This window comes from Rhinopithecus roxellana, chromosome 2 (genome assembly GCF_007565055.1).
Source record: "Rhinopithecus roxellana isolate Shanxi Qingling chromosome 2, ASM756505v1, whole genome shotgun sequence".
NCBI classification, from domain to species: Eukaryota; Metazoa; Chordata; class Mammalia; order Primates; family Cercopithecidae; genus Rhinopithecus; species Rhinopithecus roxellana.
The window spans coordinates 88,992,399-89,006,211 of NC_044550.1; the positions used below are offsets into that span (position 1 = coordinate 88,992,399).

General features: G+C 40.9%; 1 protein-coding gene across 9 annotated transcripts in view; it reads left to right on the forward strand.

Moving 5' to 3' along the window:
* FNIP2 (folliculin interacting protein 2) overlaps positions 1-13,813 on the forward strand; it is a 137,293-nt gene that overhangs the window by 79,459 nt on the left and 44,021 nt on the right. For all 9 annotated transcript variants that reach the window (XM_010383116.2, XM_010383137.2, XM_010383146.2 and 6 more), the window contains 3 exons: positions 4,111-4,240; positions 11,882-12,083; positions 12,401-12,489. In XM_010383116.2, the coding sequence (XP_010381418.2) occupies positions 4,111-4,240; positions 11,882-12,083; positions 12,401-12,489 (421 nt within the window). The remainder of the gene's footprint in view (positions 1-4,110; positions 4,241-11,881; positions 12,084-12,400; positions 12,490-13,813) is intronic.

The following is a 13,813-nucleotide window of genomic DNA, read 5'->3' on the forward strand; positions in this document are numbered from 1 at the left end:
TTCCAACCCCAGGCAGTGTAGTTCGTAGCTCCAGGAGAAACTCCTTTCTTCCACTTGATGAGAAGAGAGGGAACAGTAAAGAGGACTTTGTCTTGCAACTTGGATACCAGCTCAGACACAGTAGGATAGAGCACGGGGCAATGTCATGAGGTGCCTATTCTAGGCCCTAGCTCCTGGACATTTTCAGACACAGCCTGGGCCACAAAGGAACCCGCTGCCTTGAAGGGAAGGACCCAGTCCTGGCAGGATTCATCACCTGCTGACTTAAGGCCCTGGGTGAGACTCTGAGATGTGACATGACCTAGCACAGTCACTGCTGTGGTAGCTATGAAGAGAGGCCCCTTATGCTTGAGAAAAGCAGAGGGAAGAATAAAGAGGACTTTGTTTGCACCAAGGTACCAGCTTGGGCACAATGGCGTAGAACACCAAGCAAGCGCTTAGGGTCCTCAATTCCAGACATTGGCTCTTTGACAGCATCTGTGGACCTACCCTGGGCCAGAGGGGAGCCCACTGCCCTAAGGGTGAGTCCCAGGCATGGCAACATTCACCATAAGCTGACTGAAGAGCCCTTGGGCGTTAAGTGAACATCAGTTATAGGCTGGCAGTACCCACTGTGGGCCTGTAGTGGTGGTGAACATGGAGAGAGACTCCTCTGCCTGGGGACAGGGGAGGGAAGAGTTGGAATGACTTTGTCTTGTGACTTGGATGCCAGCCCAGCTGCAGCAGAACAGAGCACCAGGTAGATCTAAGGTTTCTGACTCCAGGCATTGGCTCACAGACAGTATCTCTGGACCCACCAAGGAGAACTTGCCACCTTTGAGGGAAGGACACAAGCCTGGCTGGCTTCACCATCTGCTGATTTTAGAGCCCTAGGTCCTTAAGCAAACATAGGCAATAACCAGGTAGTAGTTGCAGCAGGCCTTGGGCAACACCCAGTGCTGTGCTGGCTTCAGGTCTGACCCAGTGCAGTCTCAATGGTGGTGGTCACAGGGATGTTTGTGTCACCCCCTCCTCCAGCTCTAGGCAGCTCAGCAGAGAGAGAGAGACTCCATTTGTCTGGGAGAAAGTAAGGGAAGAGAACAAGAGTCTTTGCCTGGTAATCCAGAGAATTCTTCTAGATTTTATCTAAGATCAGCCAAGGGGAGCACAGTGTCAGTTGGCTTGGGGTACCCCCTAATGGAGATACAGCTGCAGTGACCAAAAACTTAGATCACAATACCCAAGTCCCTTCAAACACTTGGAAAGCCTGCCCAAGAAGGATGGGTACAGATAAGCCCAGATTGTGAAGACTACAATCAATATCTAACTCTTCAGTGCCCAGACACTTGCTGACATCCACAAGCATAAATACCATCCAGGATCACGTTACCTCACCAAATGGACTAAATACGGCACCAGGGGCCAGTCCTGGAGAGACAGAGATATGTGACCTTTCAGACAGAGAATTCAAAATAGTTGTGTTGAGGAAACTCAAAATTCAAGAGAACACAGAAGGAATTCAGAATCCTATCAGATATATTTAATGAAGAAATTGCAATAATTAAAAAGAAGCAGAAATTCTGGAGTTGAAAAATGCAATTGTCATGCTGAAGAATGCTTCAAAATTTTATATGGTTTGGGAGCCTTCAGAAGTACCCAAAGACCCAAGGGAAAACTGTCCCTTTTTATGCTTAGATTTGATAAAGAGTGGGTAGCCAGGTAGAATTGTGATTGGACAAAGAGAGGTTGATCTTACAGTCACAGACCAAAGGGGAAAACCCACCTAGCAAGGGCCCATCCAGATTCTTCTTGATCTCTCTGTGTGGCGTTTCTTCCTGTCAGGTGTAGGACTGGACCCCTTCTGGAATTAAGGGTCTTACAATCTACTTTCAGATAAAGTAGGTATAAGAATTTCTTTATAGCCAGCTCTTACACAGAAAGGCAGGCGAATGTTAGAGTAATATTTCTAGGTTTCATGGCTGGCTTTGGGGGAAAGGGGATCTAGTTTCTATGACTTGCCTTAATGCAGAGAGGAATTTTAAGTTTCTGTGATTTGCCTTGCAGGGAGCAGGAGAAAGAAGGGCAGGAGAAGGTCTGAGACAGACTTGACTTCTGAGGCCTTCCAGTGTCCTTTGGTCCAAAGTGCTCAGGATGCCAGGGCACCATATTTTGGGCTACCATTTTCTAAGCCCTAATACTGTGACAGGAGAAAAGTATTTATCCAACAAGTACCCGCATCAACCTTGTCTTCTGCCTGCCAGAAGTTGATTTGCAGCATAAGGCAAGGAGAGAGGCAGGACCCTGGAGATGTGGGAGGGGGCTTCTGGATTCTGTAGGGGACTTTGGGAACTAGGGGGCAGGACAGAAATGTCTATTTGGGATGTTTTATTAAGTAATTTTGTGTGACTCCAAGGAAAAGCTCTCTTCTAACTCTCTTCAAAATTCTCAGTAAAATTACCTGTTCAGTGATACTTGAAATGTGGATTTGGTTTTGGGGATTTAAGTCTGGTCTCAAGATGGCAACCAGGTCAGCTTACTGGGGCCAGCCACATGTAACAGTTTGGTTTTTAAAAAAAAAAAAAAAAGTGCCATACGGTCAGGAAGTATTTGCTAATTGCCTACTGTGGTCAAGGCACTGTTATGGGTACAATGGATGCAAAGATGATTAAGACCTACCAAACAAATTTTCTGTGAACATCAGCTAGATAAAAGGAAAAGCATCTCATAGACCTCTGCTTTGGAAAGAAACTTGAGTCATCATGTTCGTTGATACTATTATAGACTTGTCCACCACTTACCCCAGTTGCCTAGCACACCTGGCATTTCTTATTAGTTGATAGCAAAGTAACTCCTGTAGTATATAAGAGCTCAGGTCGGGGAGTATATAGTATATAAGAGTATATAGTATATACGAGTCAGGTTATTGACGTTTGCCCACAAAAGTATAAATAAAAATGTAATCGTTCATGTGGAGACACTGCTTTATCAAGTCATATTCATGAGCATAGTATACTGTGTTTACCAAAATCAGTTTCCTTTACCCTGTGATTTGTTTCAGAAAATGTTGCCTGGCCATCTGTAGCACCCTGTTTTATTTTCCACTGGACTGAGTGACATTTCAATGTCTAATTCCTTAGCCCTAGGGAAGTAAAAGCAGAACAAGTCTGTTTTCTTCCATTCTTTCAAATCAGTAGAGGTTCATCAAGCAGCTTCACTTGAAAGAAACCCTTTGCCTACCTGAGAAGGACTAGTCCCTCCTCCCTGCTGGTTAGAAAAGTCTGGGCTGGCACTGTCAGCTCATACTTCCTGAGACGCAGGTGTAGGCATCTCATATGTGGCAGGAGGAAGCAGAGAAAGGCTCAGAAGCAAATAAGTCATTCAAGCAGAGAGCGTATTGGAGAGTAGAGGTTTCTTTTTCACAGACAACAGAGTAGCAGTGGGGGCTGGAGGGAAGGAGGCTAAGTATTGTATATATGGAGATGAAGGTTGGAAGACATGATACTAGGTGGGGAAAAAACTTATTTGCGTAAATTTTACCTCAAAGTCTAGAGTGAAGGAGTACTCAGGAAGAAATGTGTGTAAAGCAAGCATTGTGTATGGCATTAGATACCAGGTGGCAATATAGTTATGTTGTGTGGACCATTTTAGTAGAAATCTGCAATCTACACTCTGAGTAATGATTATTTTGCGTTTGTAATATGGGCCTGCTAATTTATGTACTTGCTACATCTGTGACACTCTTATTTCCTTTAATTTGTTTTCCTTTTTAAAGGATGTTTTCTTTGCTATTCAGAAATCTTAGCAAGAGAGAAATTATAGTCTCCCCCTGCTGGATATGACTGGTAGAACCTGAAATTTTAGATTACTTGGCATAGATATTTTTTTCCAATTTTTGGATTGTATTAAAATATACATAACATAAAATTTACCATCTCAACCATTTTATTAGGTTGGTGCAAAGGTAATTGCAGGTGTTGTCATTTTTTAATGGCAAAGTATACAGCTTAGTGATATTAAACACATAATAAATGTAGAGTTAAATGATATTAAATACATTCATAATGTTGTGCATTATGTAGCTACATAAGAACTAATTGATCTCAACTTTTAAATTCTAAATTCTTCCTACAGCCTCACTAAGCAGTCTTTTGATCACACCTTTCCCATCTCCAAGTTCCTCTACATCTTCTTCCAGCAGTTACCAGCGTCGCTGGCTTCGAAGTCAGACAACAAGTTTGGAAAATGGCATCATTCCAAGGAGGTGAGTTGCAAGTTTCCTCTTGCTGAGAAAAGTACTAGTGTAGGCAGCTTGATGAAACTGGCAGGGCAACTGTTCGTGCCTATTGTCAGTGGAAAAAGAACCAGAACTTTTTTATTAGCTTCAGCTCAGCCTGAAAGTTTACAAATTGGAAGTTCTAAAGGAAAGAATAAATAAAAGCTAAAATTTTAAAATCTTCTCCTTTGGAAGACACTGGGAAGTATCTGAGTAGTTGTATCATGTTGAGCTAGATAGGGTGTTCTTTTAAAATGGTGCACTCTCTTTAAAGTGGGTCCCTTCCAGATGTAGCTTATAAAAGTAATGAAGGGTGGATCAATCTCTTCCTTGGCTACAGTGATACCAGTTTTGTATTCAAAAATATATGAAGTCAAGGGTTTGTGATACGTAAATTCTTAAACTAAACAGATATGAACATGATTTTAAATAGAGATGGCATCTAGGTATTTTCTGTCTTCATTTCAGTTGGTTTTTGGATCTAAAGGTTAGTTGTGTGCAAAATGTACATTTGATGTTACATTCATAGCTTCCAACTTGTTCTTCCTACAATCCAAATACTTGAAGGGGAATTTTTATGTGTACCTATAAAAATTCACATGTCAATTAACTGATTTAGTAAATTGACTGGTACTCACCATACATAGGGATCTGTGAAGGTATAAGATAGTTTAGCATGTGCCTGTACTTGCATAGTTTACGAGATGGTACACACATAAATCATGGTATAAAGATGTTACATGGTAAATATCATAGGGAGACATAAAGTGCTATGAGACTCAGGATGGAGAAAGTACAGTGATGGTCATGGGGGGAATTAGGGAGCCCTTCATGGAAGAGATGGCACTGAAGGGATGAGCTGAGAAACTGAGGGGTCAGGGTGTGTGAGTAGCACACATCAGGTTGCTTGCCTCGCTTCTGTTCCTTTCACAATCCTAGGGAGCTAGCTGGAAAGAAAAAGTTATACCTTCGCCACCCATCAAGAAGCTACTTTTTGGTTGGTGGACTTTGAATGAAATGATTAAAAGCTTGGAATTCTGTGTGAACACAAGTCCTAGCTCTGTCACTCACTAGATGTATGATAGAATAAGTTAACCTGGATTCTGAGTGTTGCATCATCATCTGCAATATAATAATACTAGCACAGCTTCAGATTGTGGCTGGGAGGGTTAAATGAGATAAAGCAAGTCCAGTGTTTAGCCAAGACATAGGATATGGGCAATAAAGTATGGCCAGTGTGATTTATTTACTACTATTATTGCTATCATTGTCATTACCATTACTGCAACTATCAGGAGATGGCACCTCCACCATCCTCACTGTCATTATGACAGCTTCTGTGATTGGAAGAGATGGGTCTTGGAAATCATCCTCTTTCAGCATCTCTTTTCTGAAAATGTTTTTTTATCCTTTCAGGCTTAAATCCAAAGTTGAAATAATGTTTCTCAACTCCTTCGAAATTCTTCAAAACTAATTTGAATTGAGATCTGGCATTGGAAACTAGTGAATCTCTAGTGAACTCTTACACCTAAAATAAGTATCTTACATTCAGAAAGGTTGTGAATACAGTCAAGGCTGGCTACCTAATTTATGGGACCAGTGCAAAATAAAAATGTGGTGCCTCTTACTCAAAAAACAAGAAAAGTGTTATTAAAGGGACTAAAAAGGAAAAAAGTTTTTCTTTAAGAATACTTTATGTGATATCTGGTGTTGTAAGCCTTTTCTGCAAATACATTTGTTTGGTCATCAAAGTTTATAGTTTTAGCAACTTGGCTTTCAATGGATATAATTGAAAGTGATAGTCACTCCTGGCAAATGCAAGGTGGCAAATAATTTTTGATAATTTTTTACTTGGAGAAAGATCTTTCTGCTGATGCAGTGTTACATAGCTTTATGGACTATGACAACATTTGGATAAATTTTTGATAAACTTTCAAGATGTAAATTTTAGTACATTTGCATCAGATGATTCTTGTTAAACAGTTTTTTAAAAGATTTAATTCTTCACACAAAGCCATTTTGAGTAAGTCTGAATTTAATTTTAGATGTAAATTTATACAAGCTTATTTTAATATTTCTTCTGACATTTCCTGTAACTTGTGGAGCTCTTACAAGAAACTAAAAATGTTCTCATGAGTTATATATAATTCAAAATGCCTGTTTATGCATTCTATCACTGTGTCCTCAATTACGAGGAAAAATTAATTTTAAAAAAGCCTTCCTCTTTAATAATTTGTTCATCTGAAGCTTCATATGAAAACAGTGTGGTTTTTTCCAGCATAACAATCTTTACATTCAATTTCTATTTCTATGCCTATGAATATTTACTTTGCAGTGTTGCAGCAGTTTTTAAAAACAGAGACTAAACTCTTTGCAGAATTGTAATAACTCCCTGATATTCTTTATTGCAATGTCCCCATGTAGGCTTTTACTTTGTGATAATTTACTGTCCTGGGGCTCAGGTCAGAGAGTTAAATATCTGTGCAGACTCTATAGGGACAGGCTACGGTGACTGATGGGCAAGCTGGCCTTCCACCCTGGTTCCTGAAGCTACCAGAGTCCCTCCTCTCTCTGCTCCCCTATCTCCAACAACCATGGCCTCTGCAGCTTCTGCTGTCACCCTAGTCATAGCCGTCATTGTGGGTCCAAGACCCGGCCGTGCCACTTAGAGTCTTGTAACACCATGGCCTGCCCCAGGCTTATGGGTATGTGCCCGACTGCTGGGCCAGTTGCTCGGTGTCTGGGCTGCAAGCCCTGGGTTCTGAGTTCATCCATGCCCTCCCCATCATAAGGGTCATGGCTGACACTCCTATAACAAATACAGGTTAACAAGAGAGAAACATAACAATTTTATTCAGTCAGAGTTTCACGTGACATGGAGCCTTCAGACATGATGATTGAGGGACCCAAGGAGAACTGTATTTTTATGCTTAAGTTCAACAAAGAATGGACTGCCATGTAGAAATGTGATTGGACAGAGGAATATGATCTGGTAATAGACTTAAGCAGGAAAACCCAGAGGGGCCTGTCTTATCGGAATTCTTTTTGACCTCTCTGTATAGCATTCCTTCCTCCCAGGTAGAGGGTAAGACCCCTCTGGAATGGAATGGTCTTATCATCTATTTTCAGACAAGGTAGGTCAGAGAAATTATTTGTGACCAGCACTTACAAAGGTGGGAGGAAGTTAGAATAGTATTTCTATAATAAATTTTACAGTTGGCTTTAGGGAAAAAAAGGCTCATGTTTTTTTATTTACCTTGGGGAACAGGAATCTTAGTTTCTGTGCCTTTAGGGAGAAAGAGGAGTAGGAAAAGGAAGGGCAGGATAAGGTCAGAAAAGCAAGGTCTTGCTTCTGAGCCCCTGTCCTTCAGTTCAAAGTACTCAGCATACCAAAGTGTCATACTTTGGGGTATCCTTTTCTGAGCTTCATTGTCTCATTAGACTTCATCCCAACACATGCTTCATTGTCCCATTAGACTTCACTTACAGCACAAAAGTTCAAAGATAAAATTATTTAAAATTCAAGATGGTGATCACAGAACATTAAATGAAGCCTGGGGCTCTTGTGAAAGGGGGACCCTGTGTGTGCCGGGTCCCATGCCCATGCAGCAAGCCCTTAGCAGAGTACTGCTGAACACCGAGAACGTGAGTGCAGCAGATGTTCTGAATTGGTCACTGTGCCAATGAAGATCCCTTTTTTTTTTTTTTTTTTTGGAAATGGAGTCTCGCTCTGTCGCCAGGCTGGAGTGCAATGGCACAATCTCGGCTCACTGCAACCTCTTTCTCCCGGGTTCGAGCGATTCCCCTGCCTCAGCCTCCTGAGTAGCTGGGATTACAGGCGTGTGCCACCACGCCCAGCTAATTTTTGTATTTTTAGTAGAGATGGGGTTTCACCATGTTGGCCAGGATGGTCTCAATCTCTTGACCTCGTGATCCTCCCACCTCGGCCTCCCAAAGTGCTGGGATTACAGGCCTGAGCCACCGCGTCTGGCCTAAGATCGCTTCATTTAAAGGATGTTGTAGTTGATCTCTCCCTTTTGGCAGGTATGTGGTTATGAAAATTCATTTTTTATGCTAGATACAGGAGAACAGTGGGTACCAAACGTTATGATTGCTTCTGGCTTTGACAGAAAATTCCTGGTAGTTAAAAATGTCCTTCCTAAGAGAGTTAAAGGTAGCAGGGATGATATTCACAGTTTCTGTTTTTTGTTAGAATCGGGCAACACTATATTCTATAAAATAGAATGAATGTTTTCAGTATTCACAATTCTTAACAGTTGGCTCCACACTGACCTCAGGGCTCCCTGCTGTGCCAAGTGGTAGGCTTTGATTACTGAATGGGGAATAGGGCTTGAGCATTTAACAGCTAACCTCAGGGATTCCATCACTTGCCGAGGCAATTGAAACCCTAAAGAGCAAGGTATAATGTCCCAGAAAGCCTTAGATTTGAATTATTAAATTGGACCAACCTTATAAAGTTGCTGATGGGGTGTTCTTTGACCTACAAAACATTAATTTCGTATAATCCAATGTAATACATCGATTCAGTATAAGTTCAAAACTGACATAAATAACAATTAGACTAAGGAGTCCTGATATCAATGATAGATTGTTGAGATGTACTTAAATAGCTATTTCTGCTTTAATTATTTATGATCTTGAAGTATTTACAATGTACATAAATGCTTATCCATAAGTGTTAACAAAATTCTATTTGATTTCTTTGTTAGGAAAAAAATTGTGTGTAGCTGCAGCCTTTCCTTGACTCTCAGGGCTGTCAGCTTATCAGACTGCTTCCAGTTCCTTCCCTCAGTGCTCTGCATGGCATGATGCATTGGCTAGCATGAGCGGCAGCAGACAGATTAGGCATGGGGTCAGAATCCCTGGTCATTGCCAGTATCCAAGTAATGAGCCTAGACTAGAAGATAGAAATCCTGGGTTCTAACTCCAGCATTGTTACTGAGAACCTTTCTGTTCCCGAGGAAGGTTGAGGCAGCACTCTGCCTCAGTTTCCACATTTGCAGTACAGCCTGTGTACCTTCTCTGGTGACATGGAGATAAAGGTATGATGAAGTACTGGGGCACACACTTAAATTTTTGAAAATATTCTTAAACATCCTTTTATTGCAGAATACTTCTTAAATTATAAGTAAGATAGTACATGACCTGATTTATTCCACGTTGCATGGTTGATCCAAGACTACAGAATGAGGCCGGGCACAGTGGGTCACACCTGTTATCCCAGCACTTTGGGAGGCCAAGGCAGGCGGATCACGAGGTCAGGAGATCGAGACCATCCTGGCTGACATAGTGAAATCCCGTCTCTACTAAAAATACAAAAAATTAGCCAGGCGTGGTGGAGGGTGCCTGTAGTCCCAGCTACTCGGGAGGCTGAGGCAGGAGAATGGCGTGAACCTGGGAGGCGGAGCTGGCAGTGAGCGGAGATCGCGCCATTGCACTCCAGCCTGGGCAACAAAGCACGACTCTGTCTCAAAAAAAAAAAACAAAAAAAAAAACTACAGAATGAAACTCAGTTGATTTAAAATTCAGTGGAGGGATATAGTGAAGCAAGTAAGTTCTCCACTGTTACAGCTATGGAAGTTTTTCAGAAATTCAGCAGGTGGCACTCTCTCCTACGTTAAAACTGATGAGAGCATTGGCTATTGTTTATAGGGTGGAGATGATGATGATGAGAAACTGATTGGGTTCAGTGTTTATTACAGTTTGATTATTAAAGCTGGCCTAAAGATGAGTGGACTGATATGGCCATTTTACTTTTGAAAAAGAAGGGAAATGTAAGATGACAGACAAGAGGAAAGGATTGCAAGCAAGCCTTATTGTAATATAAACTCAGAAGAATTTCCTATACAGAACAGAAATCAACTACTATAGTGCAAGAAAACAAGGCTTTAGTACCAGTACCTTGGTAAGGAAGAGAGAACATTGTATGAAATTGTGTGAAGTTCTAAGGAAACCTCAAGAATTTTCTCTGATGATTAGAATCCAGGGATTTCCTGGAGAAAGCAATTGATGATTTTTTGTAATGTGTAGCATTTATAAGAGCACTATGTGCCATTAGTGACACATCTAGGAGTGAAAACCTTTGACTGATTTACCAACCGTAACTACATCTCCAGGATCTTGCTTGAAGTTAAGGGCAACAGTAACATATAACAAGGTTAGAATAAGATGTCTATCTCCTTTCCTTTAAAAGCAAAATAGCCAGATGCAGTGGCTCACAGCTGTAATCCCAGCACTTGGGGACAGTGAGGTGGAAGGATCACTTGAGGCCAGGAGTTCAAGACCAGCTTGGGCAACATAGGGAGACTCCATCTTCACCAAAAAAAAAAAAAAAAAAAGAAAATGTACCTGGCGTGTGCCTATGATCGTAGTCCCAGCTACTTGGGAGGCTGGTGGGAGGATCGTTTGAGCCTGGGTAATTGAGGCTGCAGTGAGCCATGATCACACCGCTACACCCCAGCATGGGTGACAGAGTGAGACCCTGTCCCTCCAAAATTAGTTAATTAATAGCTTTCCTGACCATAACACTTTTGGCCTATGTATGTTTAATAATAAAATCTGGGTTTATTTGAAATCACACAAGCATTAAAGACTATGAGTAGAGCCCTAAGTAAATAAGTTGAAGACTAGGGGCAGAAGGCTAATTCTCATATTCTGCCCAGCATGAGTAATTGTTAAACGTTGTAATTTATAGTCAAGAAAATGGAGGAAGCAGTACCTTTCCATATTTGGCAGAGATATGAGACTAAATGATGGAGTTAGTGAGAAAGAGAAAATGTATTGCCCGTGTAGGGCTCTCATTTGCAATGTTAGGTCCTTTGTGTTGGTGTTTTTGTAGGAAAAAAATATTTTATTTGTATGCTTGCTGTTAGTAGCTATTTGGTAGCTACACTGGCTTTCCACAGTAGTTAAGTAAGAGACATGGTTAGGCCGTTTTTGTGAGGCTTACCCTGTAAGACTAAATATATATTTAGAAGTTTTGGGCTTCATGGCCGTCATCACAGAAAGAATCATAGGTTTTTTGAAAATTTTGCTGTAGCAGAAGAGAGGTAAGTGTTTCTGCTTGAAGGATTTTCAGAGAGCTTAATCACATGGCTTAATCTGAGCATTTAGAAGAGTTACTTGATCTAGTAGTTTTAATAGCCCTGGGAAAGTAATCCTGGAAGTACCAGTACATGTTCAAATGTGATACTCTTGTTCAGCCGAATACCATGTAGGATCATTCCTCTTTTGACGTCTTATCTATTGGTATCTGTCAGCCGAAATAAAGGGACTGTGTTTTGGGTAAACAGATATTTCATATTCCTTCTTAAATATCATCAGTTTGACATAAAATGATCCAAAGGAAAAAGGACAAGAGTAACAACAGGAAATTTAAATTACTTGTAGCTTTTGTTTGAGTTTCTTTCCATATTAGGATAATACTGTGTGGCAAGCAAGCTGACGTTCTCATCTGCATGCCAGAGAATTATAGAAGAGAATGAACTAAAGGCGGATATACTCATAGTTACGACTGAATGTTCTGGGTGTCATCCCCAGTCATTACAGTTGACCATCAGTGTGACTCATTGATGCATGGCAACTTTTCAAACTTATATTTCCCTCCAGGTCAACTGATGAGACATTCAGCTTGGCTGAAGAAACCTGTAGTTCTAATCCATCTATGGTTAGGAGGAAGAAAATTGCCATAAGCATCATCTTTTCCCTATGTGAGAAAGAAGAAGCACAAAGGAATTTCCAGGACTTCTTCTTTTCTCATTTTCCCCTGTTTGAATCTCACATGAACAGGCTGAAGAGTGCAATTGAAAAGGTAATAAGGATGTAATCCGAAGTCAAATAGAGAAGTGATTGTGGGGCTTTGAAAATGGCAGAATTTCTTTCTTTATATATCAGATGTCTTTCCTAAGGAAGTTAAATCACCCGTAGCAGTGATAAATTCTTAGACATGTTGATGTTAGTTACCAGATACTGGGTTGCCTTAGGGAAAGAAATTACTGCTTTTTCATCACTAAAGGCATTATTACCTTGAGTGTTGTTAATTGATTACATATTTTTTATTAATAAAGCCCAGTAGATAAGTTATAAAATTTCTTCTCAGTAATTTGGCTTGCTTTCTCTTCAATAAAGGCTATGATCTCCTGTAGGAAAATAGCAGAATCAAGCCTCCGAGTCCAGTTTTATGTCAGCCGTTTGATGGAAGCTCTGGGAGAATTCAGGTAAAGTAGCAAAGTTTGGCAAATCCAGCAGGAGATATTTATGAGCAGCCATGGATAAAGAGAAACTGTAACTTGGAAGAATTGGGGGCCTGGCAGTTATTCCTTACTTTTGTGGTTCCGCTCTTCAAGATGGAAACAGAACAAATGAAGCAGAAAATTTAAATAATTTACCAATGAGTAATTTTCACTACTGCTCGATCGACAGTCCCTGATAGGATTGTTTTTATCAGGATGTATGAGGAAAACTAATGTTCAGGTATCTCTCACCAGTCTATTCATTATCTTATGTCAGCCTCACAAAAGCCCTAAGCACTACTAACCCCATTTTACAGATGTGGAAACTTGAGTTCACGGATGCTTATTCACAGTACAGATGGAAAGGTTATGCATGTCGGGGAGACATACATTCCAGTTTGCCAGGACAGTCCTAGTTTATATCCAGTGTCCTGTGGAAACTGGTGTCTAGAGTCCTCGCTCCTAGTATCTGTGTGAAAAGGGAGTCCTTGCTCCTTGTATCTGCATGGAAAAGTAAATTGTACTGGGTAGCAGGTGGGATCCTCTTTCATCATACTGAGTTGGGATTGTTGCACCATTTAGAGCCACTTTCTTGATGGGGAATAGAATCCCACTCCAAAACAGTCATGAGCTAATGAGTCAAACTGTTACTCCATAGCTGGAGGATAAAAAAGATTTATAATCCTTTGAATGTTAGAACACTTTTATGATGCTTAACGTATATGTTGATGAACTGTATAATGCTACCTGGAGCAAAATCACAAGCCTTTTTTAACTCTGGGTTATGTGTTAAAGTACTCAAGTAACATGTTACTCATTATCTGGTGATCACTAAGACTTATATGATCACTAAGTCATATATTTGAGAATGACATGAAGTTGTGCTCTTTGATGGCAATCTGATGATTAGTAAACCTTCCATAATTTTTTGGTAAAGCACTAGAGATTTGCTTGTTGCTCTGCTGTGGTCAGACTGGACACTGGCTTGCACTTGAGAATCTGGGTCCTACTTTTTTTTTTTTTTTCTTCTAATTTTTTAGACTAAGTCTCGCTCTGTCACCAGGCTGGAGTGCAGTGGTGCAATCTCGGCTCGCTGCAACCTTCACCTCCTGGGTTCAAGCTATTTTCCTGCCTCAACCTCCTGAGTAGCTGGGTTTACAGGTGCCTGCCGCCACACCCAGCTAATTTTTGTATTTTTAGTAGAGATGGGGTTTCACCATGTTGGCCAGAATGTTCTCGATCTCTTGACCTTGTAATCCACCACCTCGGCGCTCCAAAGTGCTGGTATTACAGGCAGGAGCCACCACGC